General features: G+C 36.6%; 1 protein-coding gene across 3 annotated transcripts in view; it reads right to left on the bottom strand.

The window, feature by feature from the left end:
* lrrk1 (leucine-rich repeat kinase 1) overlaps positions 1 to 21,237 on the bottom strand; it is an 87,864-nt gene that overhangs the window by 52,206 nt on the left and 14,421 nt on the right. For all 3 annotated transcript variants that reach the window (XM_028477265.1, XM_028477264.1, XM_028477266.1), the window contains 10 exons: positions 21,011 to 21,190; positions 19,407 to 19,543; positions 17,513 to 17,739; positions 17,303 to 17,430; positions 14,075 to 14,238; positions 12,555 to 12,692; positions 10,221 to 10,333; positions 7,617 to 7,687; positions 3,852 to 3,981; positions 1,466 to 1,578 (listed from right to left, as the gene is read on the bottom strand). In XM_028477265.1, coding sequence (XP_028333066.1) covers positions 1,466 to 1,578; positions 3,852 to 3,981; positions 7,617 to 7,687; positions 10,221 to 10,333; positions 12,555 to 12,692; positions 14,075 to 14,238; positions 17,303 to 17,430; positions 17,513 to 17,739; positions 19,407 to 19,543; positions 21,011 to 21,190 — 1,401 coding nt within the window. The remainder of the gene's footprint in view (positions 1 to 1,465; positions 1,579 to 3,851; positions 3,982 to 7,616; positions 7,688 to 10,220; positions 10,334 to 12,554; positions 12,693 to 14,074; positions 14,239 to 17,302; positions 17,431 to 17,512; positions 17,740 to 19,406; positions 19,544 to 21,010; positions 21,191 to 21,237) is intronic.

The raw sequence follows: 21,237 nt of genomic DNA on the forward strand, positions 1-21,237 counted from the left end.
AATGAGGAAACACACATTACTGCCAAACAGAAGACAGGAACTATTTCAACTAAGTAATACAAAGATACGATAAAGGAGAGTTAAAACAGCTTCTTTACAGGAACACATTGCGCTGTCATTATTATGACATGATACCTGTCATTAGCATTAATAAGGTGCCATGAAGGCTGTCATTAAGTGTTCGTTACCCTAACCCTTAGTTACCCTAACCCTTAACCATACCTAACCCCACTAGATCCCTCCACCTAACACAAAAAATGCCAACATAGCTCCAAAGGTGTCATAATTTAGCAAAGACACTTAATGACAGCCTTCATGACACCTTATTCGTGACAGATAATGACAGCGTAATGTCAGCTTTATGTATAAAACTTCAAATGAAGTGTTACGTTTTGTCCTTACAAGAAAGTGAATGAAAGACATCAGCGTTGAGGACTTCTGCTGTGTAGTAAATGTGGACCACAGCCTTGCATGAATCAATTCATATTATTATCAATGTTTATCTGCAACAGCGCTGTTTGAATTATCTAAAAATAAGGCTTTTCAAATTAAAAGTGTGCTCTTTTTCATGGATTTCAATGACATTTACAATTGTTAGAAAAACTCCATGTTCTGTGATTTCCAGACAGCAGTAAAACATGTCTGCCTTTGTTGTAAATGAATCACATCAGACCACCTTTATTCACAGAGTCCTGTGGGCGTGTCAGGAGTAAAGATGGGAGAATATGGGTAAGAGGAACGTGCATAACTCAATGCGTTTTAAGCGCAAACAGGAGAGTAGGGATCTAACCACCAATTGCCATCGTATCCTAATCTGCTCCGTAACTGCTCCATCATGCTGCAGACCTCTGCACCAAATACTCAGACCTTCTACGCTAGAGCTGTGCTACAGCAGTTCAACAAAGATAATCCCGTGCAGGACAGGAAGTAGTGCATAGACACAGAATAAAATACTCTGTGTTCAAGGCGGATCATAATTCCATCCATTTATTGACCTGCTTACTCCTTCAGGGTCACAGGGGTCTGCTGGTGTCTATAAACAGTTTTCTTCAGGGGCAAAACGGGATTGGATCCTATTTCTCATATAAATATGGACCTTATCTCTGGTTGGATCACAATAATCTCTACAAAAGCTGAAGATCTACAGGGAAGGACCAAGTCAATTTCCTTTTGCTCCTCTCTAAGGACACAATGAAGTGTTTGTATGACTGTGGTTCTCTTTGTATTCACTACAACTCACTATATCGCACAATCACATGTGAACTAGTGGGATCTCCTGAGTCATTGCTGCAACAGTTACGCAGCAGAAACGGAGGCAGTGGGAACTGAAGGACTGCAAATTGCTCTGCAGTTTTGCAGCGGAGAAGTTACGGATCCAGTGGAAATCCGGTGTTAGTCTTTATTGTGGCCAATTTCATCTCAGGTGCTTTTTGGAATGTTGGCTGTTCCTGCCTTTGTGCTGTACCTTCTTTCCTTACTTCCTGGGGAATATTAGTGATGGTGAGATCTTCAATGTCCAGTTGCCAGAGGTTTGAGAGCTGCCCGAGTTCTGCTGGAAGTTCACGGATTCCAGGATTACTGGAAACATGAGAAACACAAGAGTTGTGAATCCTTAAGATATTCTCTAAAGTGTAAATTACCTGAATGAAAATGTTAGCTGAGCTCACAGGCGGGTGCTGTAGTTTTGTAGCGTGGGTCAACTCTTTGTCTGTTTTAGGTTTTTGAAGTGCAGCATGTCAAAAAGTAAAAGCTCAGTGAAAAGTGAAAAACCATCTGGTCATTGTGGACACAATAATAAAGATTCTGGACCAGAACGCAATAATAAATTAGGATTGTACTGTACAATGATAAAGTTGCGTTTATTCTCTCTCTTTTTCGTCTCTTTTAACATATTTAGATTCATCTTTCGTACAGCAGTTGATCACATTTTATGATGCTAATTTGAACCCACGATTATAATGAATAGTCTAATACACAAAACAATTTTCTAAAGCCTTAGAGCAAATAATGAATATTCAGAGTAAATTGTACCATCTGAGCTCTGGTGTTTATTAGCAATACTGGAAATTATAATAATGAACAGGATCATTTAACTGCAATGACTTCCTTGTCATAGATTAGCAAAGAGTCGATCCATTTGTGTGTTTTCATGTTTGGTCTTAAAAAGAATTTTTCCCCTCACTTTTGAATCTTCCCTTATAAAAAAAAAAGTTTTAAGATAAATTACAGAAAATTGCAGGATATTTGGAAGAATAAAGAGTTCTTTGAACAATTTCAGATTTTTTTTTTTTTTAAATCATGTGATGGGGAAAATTGTGAGCTTGTGTATTTCGAGGGCTAAAATACTGAACAACTGAATTATTTAGTCATTTTGGTCTAAAGCAGTGGTTCTCAAACATTTTTGGCCCAAGTCCCCCTTTCTCTTATTTCTGAATCCATGTGCCCCCTTCGTCCAACTTTGTTTTGCTTAGAATTCTGTGAAAAAAACCAACTATGGATCATAATGATAGAATGATTGAGTGTAAACACACATTCAAAAGAATCTCATTTTGTAAAAAGGTGGAATGAAACAGTATTTAGTGCTTTCTGAATAGATTTATTTCTACAGTTTTTATAATATCTGGTCATCTCCCACCTTGTGTTGGACCAGAACTGACGTTTGTATTTTCAGTTCATGTTCTAATCAAGATCATTTCCATCTTCATTATTATGATAATTAAGTTAAACTAAAAACACACCTTTTAAAATCCCCATTTTTTCATAATTTGATTCATTAGTTTTCCACTCTCTCTTTAGTGGCCCCTGTAGTGCTATACCTAATGTGAGAAACACTGTTCTAAAGGGCTGGATTTCGCCCCTGGGCCTTAAATTTGACACATGAACTAATCTGTACATAGTTTTGTGTAACAGCTGACTGATTTACACCTTCCTTAAATGTATATTTATTATGTTAAAACACAAAGTTTATAACATCAAAGTAAATTAGTTTGATCTAAGTTTTTGTTATTGATAAACTCCAGGTTTTACTAAGTGGTGTACTGTAATATTAATCATATTTGATCATTACATTACTTCATGAATTATTTTAAGTAATTAATAAGTCAATAACCTAATTTAAATGTCTTTACAATAACAATTACAATTACGGCACAAATATAATTGTAATCGTGATTGCAAAATGCATTTTGCCATTGTAATGTTAATTTAATTATAGGTTAGTTTAGATAATTGACTTTGTAATCGGCATAAAACTGGGGAATCATGTAGTTCCATGGCTTATACACATGTGGTTAACAATTATTAAAATATATTTCATATGAAGTTTCCTACTACCTGTGAGTGAATATTTGCACCCATACAGGTGGTAAAGGATAGAGTTAGGATATAATATTTATTTATTTAAATAGAGACGATACCAAGAGTAACAATACTGTACTGATGTTTTGTACAAATAGTTTACATTGCTAAATTCCATCTCTTGTCCATATTTGGGCTTTTACATTAGACATTATACTGTAATTAATGCACTAAAATGTAAATGTAATGATGCTAACTCTATGACATACAATCATCACAACAGGCCTATAAATGATGAGCGTACACGGTACACCAAAATACACACTGCATGTTTGCTATTTTTTAGCGCTACATAAATAAAAGTTAGTGAAATTGTAATTGAACCTTAGTAATTGAGAAAATAATTGTAATTGAGAAATAATCATTGTAATCGGGAAAAAATACGGTCACCGTAATCATCGTTAAATTGTAATTGAATATGGAAAAATGAAAACGTAAATGTTAATGAGAAATGTGATTGACCCCAACCCTGGTCAGAGAGCAGAGGGACTCACTTAGAGAGGTAGAGCTCAGTGAGGCTGTGGAGTGCACACACTGACTGAGGAACACACTCCAGGTGGTTGTCATTCAGGAACAGAACTTCCAGGGAATCCCGTAGAATTATGGGAAACTCTAACGGACAAACTGGTCAAACAGAAGAAGGCAAAGCATCACTGCATGTACAGTATGATTATTACTCTGAATATATTCAGTGTTTGAAAAGAAGAAAAAATGATAAAGATAGATTTGAATCCAATCAGTAAATCTGATTTTAAAAAAGCTCTAAAACTGAATAACCACTGAGATGAACAGCACACGTTCCTCTCAAACAGCTGAAGGATCACATGTAGCTGCAATATGGAGCTGACTTCCCATCAGTTCCATTATGCAGAAGATAATTTACAGTGTGGGTTCAGCCTCAGCCCACATTGTTATACATCTACAGTAACTGAGCTGGATTTCATCATCATCATCATCATCATCCCTATTTACTGCTCCTGTCCGCTGGCTGCCTTTTTACCATCAGACATCTATAAAGCTCATTAGCAACAATGCATTTCAACAACATAACAATACAACAATCAATAGAACAATCAGACATCTCAGCTGCACTGTGGAAAGGACAACCACCCATATACAGTATGGATTGGCACATGGATCAACACTAGAAATATACGGAATGTGGATGATTTTTAACACTTAAAAGCGCAGCAGTTAAAAGAAATGTGTAAAGAACGAGGGTTGGTTGATGTTAGTTACTGAATGGCGAAAGGATGAAATCTCAGCACTTCGTTGTGCTGCCAACGTTGATTGTTCCTTCAACGTAAGAGCAGATGTTAGCTGCTAAAAAAGGAAACAAACAACTTCCTGGTTTTAGACCTAAAACTTCCCGTTCCTCTTGCGTGGTAGAAATGATAAATGTAGATCAACACCAAAGGGTGAAAGCAACGCACCGACATGGAAACTGAACCGTGCTGAAGTTAGGTTGATATTGGGACTACTCCACAGAGATTCAGCTGAAAATGCTTAATGGCTTCCATATTTTTGACCAAAGTGGTTTAAATGTTTTTTAACAGTCTAATTCCACAAAAGATAAGGGTATAAACGATCCAACTACATCAATCTGTCCTTCCAGATGACATTAATCGATCTAAAATTGTTTAAAATGAATCAATCGATTGTATCGATACAAAGAAATAATGCTTTAATTGCTTTAATCAACATCAGACTTTATATGTTTCAATGACGACTCATTGAACATGAACAGGTGTTGTTGGTCTTTTGAAAACCAAGTAGAAGAGTCAGGAAATATTAATATGTATTTTTATAGAAAAAGAATTGAAGTATTTGCCATTAAATGTTATTTACGTGTCTATTTATGTCCATAATTAATTTATAGATGATTACCTTACAAGAAACATCCGGAATCTATGAAAGCTCACGTGTACTGTCCAGTATTCAGGGATTCATTTCAGTCACACTGGTTGAAATATTATTTTAAATAAAAAGTTACTGAATCGATTCAGCTCGAATAGTTCTAAATGAACCAATATCATCCATGAATCGAATCGGCAACAACAAATCGTGATTCCAACTGAATCGTTGTTAAAATGAATCGTTAAACCCCTAACAAAAGAGTATTAAAAGTGTTTGAATAACTTTGGTTTTTATCTGAATATCTGTTGAATGTCAATATCAAACAAACTCTGCTATGGTGGAACATAAACAGTTGTTAAGTCTAATAACAGATCCATCTGTAGCAGAGTGTTGAGCAGGTAAGGGGTGGAGTCATGTACACAGAGTCTCTGCCTAGTACACATCACATCATCATACATGCATTTACCTTTTATGGCCACATTTAACATTTTTCAGGATGGATCACTGATGTATCTCATAAGTATCGTTATTACAGCTGTGTACAACATAGCATTTCTCTTGTTTCCAAGAGCAGAATTACGCTTTCTGTCGTCCGTAAGGGAACAATGGCCTTCATTTATCAACCGTCCGTACGCTCAGATCTGAGTCAACATGCCTTCGACCTACTTCAGGCAAGTTTCAGTATTTATCAATTCTGACGTGATCGTACGCTACGATCAGATCCCATGTCTGTGTGTGGATTTGTGCTGCAGCACAGCAAAATCTGAATATATGACTAAAAATAAAGTATTAAACAAGCCTCAGCTGTCATAAGTTCACAGTGCATTAGTGAATTGATATCACGTGACCGCTGCTGCTATGTTCTCTAGCTAGTGGGTGGGATAACACTACAGTCAGGATGACAGCGCTAGAGAAACTTTTTTTTGAGGAAAAACGACAGCTTTTAAAAGATGGGAGACCAACACTTGAGCTACCAGACCTTCAGCAAAGGAAAGGTCAGAACATGTTTCATATTTTCTACAGTGAATAGGAAGGATTGACTTTGTAGATGCTCCTCACTGAGGCTGTTCTGAGTTGTTGTTGTTGTCATTTTCTCTGTGTTTCTGTGTTTCCAACACAAACAACAGATGTACTGCCGTGTCATGAGATATATCTTGTTGGGAGAGTATGGAGGCTATATTAAATAATTGTTTATGTTTCTTTAATGGTGTTTATGATGTTGATTTTGTTAGATGGCTAAATGCTTGTTCATGAGGATCTTGTTGGGTTTTTTCTTTCTTATTATGAATTTTATATTTTGATAAGCGCATTGAGATAACTTTGTTGTAAATTGCACTATACAAATAAAGTTGAATTGAATTGAATTAACACTTGCCAGCAGAAACATATGAAATTGTCATTGGTGGTGGTCTCGATTTGCTACACCCTGCCTCCCCAATCCTAGTGGTCACGGCACGTCACTGGTTATTTATTTTAACGTGTTATTTATTGCCTAAAGTGTAAGAGCGATATAAATGTCATATTTCCGTGTGTCTCTCCAGGATCTCTGTTATGAAGGTATACGTAGCGCACACAGGGGGGCAGACGTTACCTGCTTTTCTGAGGGCCATTATACGGTGGCTGACAGGGACAAATGCTCAGCAAACAGCAAAACGTGGCAAACACAGGAATGCTGAAAAACTGTACCTTTAAGTCCAGTTTTCACACTGTCAAAAAGCACATATTTGTTTTGCTCCACCTCAGATGTGAAGATCTGTTTGTTTTATCTCAGTGGGCGGGGTCTCCAAACCAGGAAGATTTAAGCGCGTATCACATTTATCAACACCTGATTATTTGTAAACTGGGATTGGTCAAATTCGAGGGTTCCACTGATCACACGTTGGTCCGGTCGTACGACCAAATGCAAACTTAGATTTTCACCCATTTCGACGCAAGGTAAATAAATGAGGGCCAATGTGCGTTGGGCACAGTTATTTAGGGTGTTTTAAGGACTAAAAAAAGCTTTTGTCACAAAGTCAACACAACACTGAAGAGTGTGTCTTTTATTTTGTGTTTTGTGTGACCTTTCACCCACTACATCTCACACAAGCATAGTTGAAACGTTAGATCGGTTGATTGCATCACAATTAGTTACATTCTATTTGAATTAGAATCAATGATTTGTAGGATTTCTACTAAAAAACAAAACAATTATACAGAATCCTCACAACAAGCCAACAACCACAGGATTAGAGTAAGAAATAAAAACTTCCAGTGCAAACCATTAGACAGAAAATACAGTCAGGAGGATGCTTGGGACGGTATATATCAGCGCAAAAAAAACCAAAAAAAAAACATATGCAGAACCACGTACTATTAGTTTGCCTAAAACTCATGTGTCACAGTTCCAATGGTTTACATACCTGGGTCTGGGTCCCTCTTGTTCCATGTGGTTAAAAACAACAGTCTCCTGGATTTGGGACCCTCTTCTGTTCTATTGGAGAATATGAAATAAAGGGAGGAGTTTAACTAAGAAGAGAACAGACAGTTGGTGACAAAATTACTACATTGGTCCGAGCCACAGGTCGCAACAGACTTTAATGTTGTCCGTTATCTTTTTTTCAACTTTTTTATCCGTCACATTCATTTTAAAAATGATGATAATGACATATTTAATAGCATTTCATTTAAATCTGTGTACCGTTTGTTCTTTGGTTATTCTGTTTTAAAACCAAATAAAAAAAAATGAAATAAATAAACAGTGTGGTTATTTTGTTTTACTGACTTAAAACCAAAACAGAAATATCAAAAACCAGACAAGCAGCCTTTTTCTGTTTTACTTCATTAAGTCTTGGGTCAAACCTGCTCCTGACCAGGTTTAAGCAGCAGGCTTGGCTTACGCTGCAGACTCACTCTAATGAAACCATCATTATTAAAGAAGTCATTTAGTGATGCTTTAAAACACTCAATAAAGATCCACAAAAGGAAAAAGAAGTCAGAAAGACTTTTGTAATCCTTTTTTTTTTTCAAATACCACTTTAATACGGTATTTTAAAAGGAAATTAAACAGAATATCACGGTAAATGTTTTAATATGATTTTAAATCCATGCAAACGATGATAGAATCATGATCTTATTACATGTTTAATGTGTATCGTATTTTTAATGAGGTATCACAGTGTTTAAACCATCAGTAATAATATATAAGGACACGTGTGTATCCATCGCCTCCGTTTACCACACGATATAAATGTGTTCATTCATTGATCAGAGATTATTAATGAGAAAGCTGTGGATATACAGAGAGGGAGGGGCTTCAGGGACAGTCACAGGGCAGAGCACTAAGGCTCCCAAAGACAAAAATATACTAAACTAGTGCTGAGTTCAACAAACTATTCATCAAACACTCACTAGTCTCATAAATTACATATTATTTAATCGTGAGTTACATCATCTCTTTTATTAAATGCTGACAGGTGTTAAAAAACGTATCAAACGCACGCGATCAGTGTGTGATCACATGATCAGTTGTTTTCTATGATAAATTGACTAAATAACATCTTCTTTAACCATAAGCCTGGCTCTACTGAGAACACTTTGATGAAATACCCCCCAGGTGAAATAAATCCTAAACAGTCCTATTGTGTGAGGAGACCTGGTCCTGGATCTGGGGAGCGAAACCAGGTGCAGCGGACTTCAGTTAATGTTGAGTTTGATCTGACAGAATATGACTATAATTTCCCTGTAAATATCCCGATTTCTCACAAAAAACAAGATTTTGAAACAGAAAAACGCTGCTTTTCTGGTTTTGTTGTTTCTGTGTTTCTGTTTTGGTTTTAAGTCAGTCAAACAAAATAACCACACCATTTATTTGTTATTTTAATTTGGTTTAAAAACGGAATAACCAAAGAACGAACAGTACATGGATTAATCTTAATCTATTTTGAATGACGAACAGAAGATCACAACACGAACCGGTGTGTCCAAAAGAGACATTCCCAGGTGGTTACGTCATGGATGGAAAGGGAAAAACCTAAATGCTGTGCCTCTCAATCCTCTCAGTGGAAGATGTGGAGGACCTCTACCTGTTAGGGGTCGTGATCATTGGCCTGCTAATGATGGGGGTATGTGCCTTTCTAATCCTTCGTATGCTGAAGATAACAAGGAACTTCGAAAGAAGATGAACTTCTATTTTGAACTGGAGGAACGCAAACAACGTCTGGGAATGAAATCTGCAGGGAACAAGGCCGACACGAACAACGATGGAGAGGAGGAGAAATGAAAAAAGACAACACTGACTACAGATGAGAATAAATCCTACATAAAAAAGGACAAAAAAAAAAAAAATGAAATTGTGTTCAGAACAACCTAAGACTGTTTGACCTGTTTGACTGTGTTCAAAACAGGGGACGGGACTTGGATAAGCAAACTGCTTCTCTCGTCTCCTTTTTCGGCATGTACAGAAAAAAAACTTCTGTGAATGCAACCATGTCGGAAATAAACTGAATAAATAAAATAAATAAATAAAATAAAAATGAATATTCAGACCAAACAAGCTGAACAGAGAACCCACATCATGCAGATAAATACTTTTTCTCTGCAGTGACATAAAGTACAGACTGTGGTCCAGTATCTCCATATGAACCATTCACATACATTAAAACATGTTAACTAATTTCAGATGGGTAGTGTACAACACAAATAGAAATTATAAGAAAAGACAAGATTTGAATTCACCAATCTGTATAATTTGTTCGTTAATACTCAACAACTAATAATTGGTGTAGTTATTTAAACAGAAAGTTATTGTTAACATTGTTACAAACCATTTTTTCGAGTTTTTAAAATGTATTTTTATTTTGTAGATACTGTAAACTTTGACCTTGAGTAAAACGAGTTATTTGTTCTAAATTAGGTATAAATAATGAGCAGAAAAGCTGAGTTATATCTATCAAATAGATTTTAACATTCAAAGTCGACCACTTTCTTCACAGGCAGAGTTTAGACGACACACAGTGTGGACATACTTGCCCAGATGATTCCTGGAGAGATCGAGGGTCCTGAGATGAGAGCACCTCCACTTATTGGGAGCTGGGAGGGTTGCAATGTGATTACCACACAACCTCAACGACACCAGTGTCTGATGAGAGAGAGAGAGAGAGAGAGAGAGAACAGGCAAATCACACAGTCTTTTAACCACTCAGTGATATCAACAGTGATCATATTAATTTAACCTCCTATACTGTATGTGTCTGTAGGTTGGTGTGATGTTGGGGTTTCTTGTGGATAGTTTGCATGGGCTTTTTTTTTAAATCACTGTAAGGTTTTATTAATGTAAAGCACTTTGAATTATATTCTATATATGAAATGCGCAACATAAACAAAGTTTGATTTGATTTGAAAAATATATTAATATTTTTGTGAACTAATGATATTGTCACATGTCAGAACTCATGTGGTCTTACATATTGATCACATCTAATCTGTTTGTGTGTGGTTACAAACATTCAAACTATCCAATATCAGGTTGATCAATGCTAATAAAACTTTTTAAAATGCATAAACTCTTGTACGGTGTATGTGAGGCAACTATGAAATGTTATTTGACTAAAACTAAATGAAATAGTCATCATCAAAACTTTTCTAAACCTGAGTTGCATTTTCATCAAAAGACCACGACTAAAACTAAATAAACTTTTGCTGTCAAATGAACAGTGTTGAATCTCTAAAATGAAAATATTTGATGCAGCACCAGAACTCTCTGAAACTAAATAATAAACCCACGCTTTAATAAATATCCAATTTGGTCAGTTTTTGTCCCACATCTTAACATTTCAGTGTGAGGGTCCTTCATAGCATCATCTGTGCACGTGACTCCTTCTAACTCTAGAATTACTCCTTTGTGTTAAAGTCGATAATTGATTTCTCTGTGTGGGCATAATGATTGATTTAGTGTAGACTGAACTGCAGAGTCTAATATTCATTGATTATTTAGTCTCAGCTGCAGACAGTGGATAAAAAACGCAGCGCTGCCACTTGGTGGCTCCTCAGCGGCAAACGCACGCACGCACTTTAGAACAGTGTTTCTCAAATGGGGGTATGTGTACCCCTAGGCTACATGATGGCACACTTTTAGTTAAAAATGATAATTACACTGAATAATACCAGCAACTCACAAAACAACAACAAAAACACACAAAATAAGAGAAAAATATCCTGAATAATAAAAAGAACAAACAAACAACGACAAATTACACAAAATGACACCAGAAACACACACACACTAAAAATATGTCCTGTTACCGACAACAACACAACAAAAACAAACAAAATAAGAGACAAATGTACTGTAAAATAAAAAGAACAGACAAACAACAAAATACACAAAATGACACAAAAACACACAAAATGATGGTAGAAATGATCTTGATTAGAAAATGAACTGAAAACACAAAGGTCAGTCTTGGTCCCACATCAGGAGGAAGATGACTGGAAATGATAAACACTATAGAAATAAATCTATTAAATACTGTTTTATTCCTATTATTTACAAAATGAGATTCTTTAAAATGTGTGTTATTATAGTTGTTTTTTCACAGTATTCTGAGCAAAATGTTATAGTCAGACATACTTGGACATACTTGGATTCAAAAGTTAGAGAAACGGGGTACACTGATTTAGAGGAGCATTCTCTAAGACGCATGAGTCAAACTCATGGCCCAGGGGCCAAATCCGGCCCTTTGGAGCATCCAAATCGGCCCGCAGGAGAAAATAAAAATGACAGAGAAAACAAGAATGAAACTCACTTTTCACTTTTCCCAGTGCTTATATTGCATGATTGCAGTCATTTTTATTGTTAAACAGTTGTACAGTAATACCTTTATTACTTTTTAAATTATTATTATTATTGTTATTTTACTTTTTACTATTGTTATTATACTTTTCTTTTCTTTATTTTGTTTTTGTTCTTTGTTTCAAATGTGTTTGTTTTTCTTTGTACAGTTTCCTTACTGTGCACATGCTAATAAACCTTTGAATATTGACTCAAAATTCAAACAAAATTATTCAATTTTTCCTCAAATTATTACATAATATTTCCCTTTATTTACAGTAAATACAAATTTGTCAAAAAATCTAGAATATTTAGAGTGAATATCCAGTTGGAACTGATATTTGTCACTTACTGCTTGGATATTGTTGGTTTCTTACATATTTTGTATTTTATGTACACGTAGAAGTGCAAACTAGGGCACAATTATTTATTTTCCCCAACATACGACCTGTGGCCCACTTGAGATCAAACTGCATGATTGTTTCCCAGTATTTCACTGGTAGTAAAGGATCAATGTGATGTCTCCTACCTCTAATTCAAAGATATACGAGGGCAGCTCCTTCAGGCTGTTCTCTGAGAAGTCCACCTCCTGCAGCTGAGATTTCCAGAAGATGGAGATGGTGTTTGGAAGACTTTCGATCATGTTGGAGGAAGCTTTTAACTGCCTCTGGGATGGAAGCAAGAAAATATCATCATTGTGTTATTACAAGAAACCCAGAGGTGAAAGTAATGGATTACAAGTACTCACGTTACTGTAATTGAGTTGCTTTTATGAGTACTTTTACTTCTTTGAGTTTATTTCTAAATCAGTGATTTTACTTGTACTTAAGTATATTTTAAAAGAAGTAAAGTAATTTGTTACAGCTCTACACCCAACCGTTAACGAGTAAATTATAATTTTTGGTGATAATTTTTTTTATTTCCGTTTCACGGACATTGAACATAATCCATACTGTATGTTCTTAGTCGTGCCATTTTCTAGGGTTCTGGTTGTGGTTTCTACCTATTATGTTGTTATCCTCATGGTACATTTACCATTGTTTTACAGTTCATAAAGTAGCTATACTTAGAGCCTGGGAATTGTTTACATTTTGAATTGAATGAATTGGTGTCATTTCATTTAAAAAATAATCGTATATTTTGACAAAGAGATGTCAACATCTCACGTTAATACATGAGATGTTTACTGTATGTAAGGGAACCGTGGCAAGATTTATTACCAAAAATAAACGAGAGGGGTGAAAGTTACTTTGAGTACTATTTAATTCAGCTACTTTGTACTTTTACTTGATTATTTAATGTATGACTTACTTGTACTTGTATTGGGAGTACAATTTCTATCAAGTAACAGTACTTCTACTTGCGTAATATATATCACTACTCTTTACATCTCTGCAGACGGTTATTTTACTCTTACTGGCTCACTAATTGTGTCCTAATGTGAAACTTTATTTTTCCCTGTTAAATTCGATATAATTGGATATTAACAATGGGAAAATAATTAAACATTTAACTGCAAACAGTAAACATTTTTGACCAGCATGTCGACTCATTTTAGAAATCATATATAAAGCTAAAAGCTTGTATGACCTTAGTGGTGTCACAACACAAGTTTTTCACTTCCAGTACAAAACCAATATCTCACCCTTGTGTGGTGCCTCATACCAATAATACTCTGATATATCAGCATTATTCAAACATACGTTTATTGCTTATTTTGAAGAGAGGAATGCTGGAAAAGGTTTGATCCAGTGATATAAATAGAGAACAATATACACGGGGGGCAAAAGTTACGAGTCATTTTTTACTTTGAGTGCTAATAAATTGATCTACTTTTTATTTGTACTGGAGTATTTTATGTATGACTTACTTGTATTTATAGTTGAGTACAATTTCAATCAAGTAACAGTAGTTCTACTTGAGTAGGATATATCAGCTCCGACATAAAGCAAACCAACCATTCATCCATTTAGAAGATAATAACTGATGGACCAATCAGGAAAGGGGAGCAGAAAGCTATTGAAAGCTAGTGACAGGTTGAATTCTCACCAGGGGACAGGCCCATGGGTCAGGGAAGGTGCTGAGCTGGTTCCTGCTCACATTGAGCACGCTCAGAGATTTGAGGCAGTGCGTCACAGCCGTGGGCAGAGCGCTCAAACAGTTCTCAGACACGTCCAGTTCCTCCAGTTTACGAAGACCAATCCAGTTTGTGTCTGACGACAGAATGTAAACATCAGTAACTCAGAGAAATGCTTCCCATCACAATCACTTTCAATCAGCTGCTAAACCTGGTAGTATGAGGCTGCTTGCAGTGCTTTGGCAGTTTGAGCTTCAGCATTTACTGACATGCAATGGGAACAAATGCAGTAAAACGTAGAGAAAGCCAGTGGCCCCTATTCATTGTATTTTTTTGAAAGAAAGATTATTTAAAATGAGAGAGCTGGTATAAGGATAATAAATAAATAAATGTCAGTTATAAGTTAGTTTACATTAAGCATCCTGTATATTGCTCCACAGTCTGTGGTCTTTTTCCTTGCTTTGAACGGATCATGTGTCTGTATAATAAATTACAGGTTAGCTGTCATGAGTTTCAATTACAAACTCTTTAAAAAGATCAACATACTGTATATAATACTCTAGGTTATTTTGGGTTATCTTTGTTTAAACAAGTTTCAGAGCAGCCAGTAGTTAATGAAACCAGGCATTTCGTCAGACATGTTCACCGCCGTGTTGTAGGAGTTGTGACACTTTCGTGGAGCCACCATCAACGGTCAGCTTCAGTAACACAGCACAGTAAACACATTAGGCCCTAATCTACGGTCTAAACTAAAGCTCTTTTTTACGCGCCTGCAGTTACACGCCTCTCTCCTGAGCGTATTCTCCGGTCCAGGCTCCTGACATGCCCCCTGCACGTAAATTGACCAAAAGTGTGTTGTCTGTGAATGAAGGCGGTCTGGAGCAAAGGAGGCGGACTGAGCCATGATGTCTAGAAATCACGGAACATGGAGTTTTCCCAACGCTTGTAAATGTCATTGAAATTTGTGAAAATGACAAAGCGCACTTTTAATTTGAAACGCCTTTGGTGATAAACAATATCACAGGTTGATTTGATCAGATTATTGATCAGATTACTGCAGTGTGAGGCCGCATTCTTCTGTCCGAGTCACAGTTTAAATCTCTCTTTTATCCCCACATATTAACAACAGATTCACGTTTGTTTGTGTGGAAAGCCTGATTTTATTAACTTCTTCCATTCCTGCATCAGAAATGATCAGCGTATCATCATCATCATCATCATCATCAATACGGTACCTATACTGTAGCTCTAAACGTGACCTAGTGTGAGGCGCTGCAGGTTTGAGGAAATAATCCCGCAGAGCGTCCTGCTTTAATCCAGAGGTGTTTGCAGTGAAACACAACCATTGGCTTCTTACATAATACACAGTTTTGAATATTAATTGTTTAATATCTTGTGGAGCTGATGTGAAAGAGTCAGAACTGAAGCTGAGCATCATTTAATTATGAGTGAGAACAGTTTCTGGTCCATCCTCTCTTTTGCATTTGACCAACCTCCACATATGACCGCTTCACTTATTATTTACTTTGTAGTGGATCAAACTGTGGCCTTACGTTGGACATAGTGAAAATAGTTGGTCATCACTATGACCAACGTGGACAGAAGTCTGACGTCTGTCAGAGTTTCATTTATCGAGCAGCAGCAGCAACAGCCGAGGCGCAACTCGGGTGTCCACAGCTATCAGCTCCACAACGTGGATAAAATGTAATAAAATGTAACACATTTTGTCCCGTCTAGAACTGTTCAATGTGAACATAATGAACCCCGTGACAGCATCAGTTTGGATAGATTCATTCTGGGAGTCTTTTATGCAATATTATGAGTCTGTGAGGCTTAAACTGTAACTGAGTCCATATTTCTAATGTCATATAATGTTTCACCTTATTGGGGCGCTGCATTTATTCCAGGTTCAGAAGTGCGTAAGAGGAAAAGAACTTAAGCAGACTGGAGAATATGCGTGAGGCCAGATTTGAATAGGAACGCCTACATTTCACAAAGCGTCTGATTTAAGTACAGGGGGAGAATAGCGCACAGCAAGAAACAGCACCACTGCACGGCTTTTCTGATTCACATGAATGGGAGAATAGACCCCAATATGCACAACTATAACATCACATTTCACTCTCACCTTAAAACAGTCAACTCTTCCTTACCGCTTCCATTGTCCTACCCTGACTCCATCTTCCCTCTTCCCTTCCCCCTCACACTGCCCTATATCCTACCTTTAATAAAGTGTTTCTTACCTTCTTCAGGGAGGGCTGGTGATGGTCATAATTATGCAATAAAATGAATTCATTTTTTTTACAGTAATTGCAATAACAAAAGATGCATTGCTGTCTTTAAAAGATTGTAGTGTTGACCTTTGACAGCATGTGGAGACTAAGTGAAAAAAAAACTACAACAAAAATAAAACTGTCAGCTTCAGTGGCTGATGGTGGACAACAAAAGGTGGCTGAAGTTTACAAGTAAATGCAAACTTCAACCATTGGAATCACCAGATTTCATTAACTCCTGGCTGCTCTAAATGGACTTTTAAAATAACCCATCGCTCATATATGATACTGAAACTGAAACACACAACGGGCACCCTTTAAAATGTTACATGTGGTCAGTATTAGTTTGGTTACCAACAGTTTGAATAGCTTGACCAGTAAACCAGCTTCATTGTTTGAAAATATTAGATACGTGTATGTAAACCAAACACACTCACATTATACAAGGCGTGCTTCTAGTTATGATTTAGTCATTAATCGACCATGAACTAATTTACTATAAAAATCTGTCCTATTTACATCATCTCAACTATGAAAAAAACTGCCTAAAAAGTGAGAAACTAAACAAATTTGCATGTATGTAAAAAAACACTAAAAACCCTGTTACACATGTGAGATTGAGACATGCATTGTTCTGTTGCCATTTTTCTTATTGTATTTGTAATTGTATGTAACTGTATTTTATTCTGTTTTTGCTATTGTATATTTATTGTAAATATACAGGTATTTTTGCTTTTAATTACGGACCCCAGGAAGACTAGCAACCACTATGGTGGAAGCTAATGGGGATCCCAATACACAATTAAACAATAAGTCAGTAATATAGGACAAAGTTCATCATTCTAATTTAATAGTGCATACACTGAAGAGTCATCTCCATAATTAGGAAAGGTTTTTAATAGTGTAAAGTAAAGTGGTGTAAGAAACCTGTGGGGATGTCAAACAGGACTTTGAGTTGGTTCTTGGAGGCACTGATCTTCTTAATGTTGGTCAAATGAAGAAGTGCAGAAGGTAAACTGATGAGCTGGTTGTGTGACAGATTAATCTGTTGTAATCTGAACAAAGAGTGTAAAAAAAGCTTGAACGAATAGAGAATGTATATTAAATAATGATGTTTGTATTTCTGACCCTGTGTACCTGGTGCAGATGACCTCCTGAGAGCTGGGGACTGAAGGCAGGTCCCTCAGCTCATTGTGGGACAGATTCAGGGTCTTCAGGTGGATGAGACCCCAGGGCACCACCGAGGGCAGAGCAACCAGGCTGTTGGAGGACAGATCCAGGTCAACGACACGTGAGGAGATGTCTATGAACCAGTCCAGGTCCAGCCACGGCAGCTGCAGGCCACTCCAACACAAGCTGACCGCCTGTCCACACACGCACACGCGCACATACAAACACACACACACGAGAAAAGAGACCACTGAAAAACATTGATTGTAATCAAAATCAAGCATTTTTTACACAGGTGGAGTTACACACATTTTTTTCTTACGCATACTCTCCCATCCACACTCCTGACACGCCCACCACGCCTAAAGTAGACCCAACATGCATAACACACTGCGAATGACGGCGGACTGATATGATTCATTTACAAAAGAGACGGACTTTGCCATTGTTTTGTCTGTCTGGAAATCATGCAATATTGAGTTTTCTTCACACTTGTAAATGTCATTGAAATCAGTTAAAGGGGAGATATTATACAATATTTCTAGCTTTTAAAACCGTTCCCTGTGGTCTAATGACATATCTGTGCTGGTGTTTGGTCAAAACATAACATGAATTAAGCATCAGAAGAGGTTTAAAACCCTGTAAAAACAAATTCTGTGATAGCGCTCTGTTTTGGGGTGTGTGTCCCTGGATTTGCATAGACCCCCCCCTTCCCAGCCCCTGTTTTCCATGGGGTGGCACACACTAAAAGTGCATTCACACCGAACGCAACTGAAGTGACTGAGATTACATTCAAAATCAATGTAAATGACAAGACTTCAAAAGGTCCTGTGCAACCTAGTCGCTCAAAGTTGAAAAATCTGAACTTTTCAGATTGGGGAGTGGAGGTCCCCCCCCCAGAACTCTAAAGCCTTGGATCTCTAAAGTATGAAATCAACTGGTACCAGTAAAAGACTTGGGATGCTCTATATAAAACCGACCATTTTTTTGTTGACCTAAAAAAACAAATTTTCAATTGCAAAGTTTGTAAAATTCATGTCAAAAATTTCAAGTCATAGAATACACAATGTTTGACATAATTTGACATTTGATAGACCAAAAGAAAGGTTATTCAAAACCAAATCAAGATCATAATTCTCAATATGTAATATGTGAAGAGTTTTACTGGTTTAAGTGATGTTTTTTTGGTGGTTCATGATAATTTCTAAAGATTTCCAGCAAGTATCAAGTGGAAAGAATAGAATCTAAGCTTCCAGTTTGGTGTTGATATTCCCATTCTGAGGGTAACTATGGCATTTTGAAATATGTTAAATGCACAATAAAAAAAACACACACATGCCTTTGAAAGCAGTGTGCTGGATCAAAAAGGCCAACATTTTGGTGTAAGTTAAATTAAAATTGGGAGCTAACCACGCAGTAGTGCTGACTTTTTTTCTTTTCATTTTGAAGTATGTTAACGTCAAGACTTATTTATTTATTTACAACATATTTTTCCCCTATCTTCATATTGTTACACTTTCAAGTGCTAGTAAACATCTAATTTCTTACGTCCATTGATTGAGTTATAAATGCATTGATTAATTCTGTCACTAATACAAAAATATGCCTAAAAACCAATGTATAATTTGTAATAAGACAATAGAATAATGAAGTGGTATCCTAGGTCTTTTCATGCCAACTTAATGAACTTTGAAGAGTAACTATTAAACTGGTAAAAGTAGCTTTTCAGACTTGGTGGGATAAGTCTAAAGATAAGTGATAAGTAACCAGTGTGTGCGGCTACACTAAGGAAATGTATCACAAAGCGACTATGAGCTTCGGTCCAACTATTGAAGCCCTTCAAAGGTTGAACAACAGAGACCTCGTCTCTGTCCACATCAGATGTTTCCTGGACTTTGAGCCTGAGCAGATGTTTGCTGAAGGCTGGATGGTCCACCAGCGTGTAGGAGGAAAATCCAGCTCCATTTTGCATCAGGAAGGAAGCTATCTCCTCATTACCTGCAACACAACACACACAAGTGACCATAACAGGTGATTTACCCCCGTCACTTCCAGATGTTATTATGAATTATTTAATGTTTTTCTCCACTCGTACAGAATAAAGTCTATGGTAGACTATAGGAATGTTCTGGAATGATTGTCTTGGCCTCAAATTTTACGTCATTAAAATGTTTTCACACCTTCACGGGAGAATTTCAATTACTTTTGTGTTTCGAAACGTTTATTCAAACCAAAGATAAGCAACTGTTTAAGTGTGACAGTTTGATCTGAGGGCCACGTTATCAGTATTCATGCCAGCGTTTACAATAATGAGCATTAATACAGCCAAGAAGAAAAGGCTTAGTCTGTTTTTTATTTTTTTGTTTGTGTGTTTTTGGACAAATTTTTTATTTTCGTTGTTCTTTTGAGTATTTTCCTTTCCTTCTGCGTTTTCTATGTATTTTTTTGTTGTTGCTGTTTTTGTGTATTTTTGTTGTTTTGTGTCCTAACAGTCTTTGTGTGTATTTTTGTTGTTATTGTGTGTTCTAACAGTCTTTGTGTGTATTTTTGTTGTCGTGTGTTTTTACAATTTCTTTTATGTGATTTTGGAGTGATCTTTTTATATTTACGTTGCTATTTTGTGTGTTTTTGGAGTGCCTTTGAGCATGTACTTTAGCTGCCACACAAAGTTATATTGGCCGCTAGCTGCCAATGTGTGATTCAAGCTGTCAGTGTAACAATGTGGAAGTGATGAATTCTTCTGAGAAGCCTTTCTTCTTCCAGTAAATTTTACATCATCATTTCAACAAAATTCTGAGAAAGATAAAGAACCAGATCAGTGCTTGGGTTTAAAAGACAATCTTGATTTAATTGTTGTACACGTTGTTGTCTTCACATTGCATTGTGCTGAATAAAGGAGACACTGTTGTTCAGTGGATCTTTAGGACTGAATAAACCATCAGTGCATTGTGCAAAACATTGTTATTGTTATTAAAAGTATAAAAAACATCATATCTGGAACTGCATCACATCACTTCTACACAGAACTGTTGTATTAGAACTACTATACACATTCAGTTGACACTCTATGCCAGTGTTTTTCAACCTTGTGGTCATGACCCCATGCGGGGTCGCCTGGAAATGCAATGAGCCTGAAATGTCTGATAATTGATAAAAAAAAAAACATACTGACTACAATAATATATTCATATATTTTCTATTTATTAAATTATTATCATTATTTAATTATTGTTCTTTACCACACAATCTCAAACATATGCAATCTATACTTTTACTTTCTCAAATATTAATTATTTTAGAAATAATGAACATTTGTCAATAATATAAGAATATCTGAGCTGGTGCAAATTGTCACTAATCATGTATAACAAACATGATCAAAAACTAATGTATCTGGGGTCACCAGAAATCCGTGAGGTTGAGAACCACTGCTCTACGCTGTGGCGACCACAGAGGAGGACTTACCGGCTTGAGCAGCAGCGTAGAGCGGCATCCCAGAGATGACGGCGAACTCATCCGTGTGGATGGAACAGTCCTTGACGTCAGCGTTGTAGTTACAGACCAGCAGACGAACCACATTCAAATGACCTCGCTGGCACGATGTGGCCAACATCCAGTTTAACAAGTCCCTCCTCAGACATGGACCTGTCACGGACCAGATATTTGTTTAGTGTTTATCTTTGGTATGTCGT

The sequence above is a fragment of the Gouania willdenowi genome, chromosome 3 (genome assembly GCF_900634775.1).
Source record: "Gouania willdenowi chromosome 3, fGouWil2.1, whole genome shotgun sequence".
Classification (NCBI taxonomy): Eukaryota; Metazoa; Chordata; class Actinopteri; order Blenniiformes; family Gobiesocidae; genus Gouania; species Gouania willdenowi.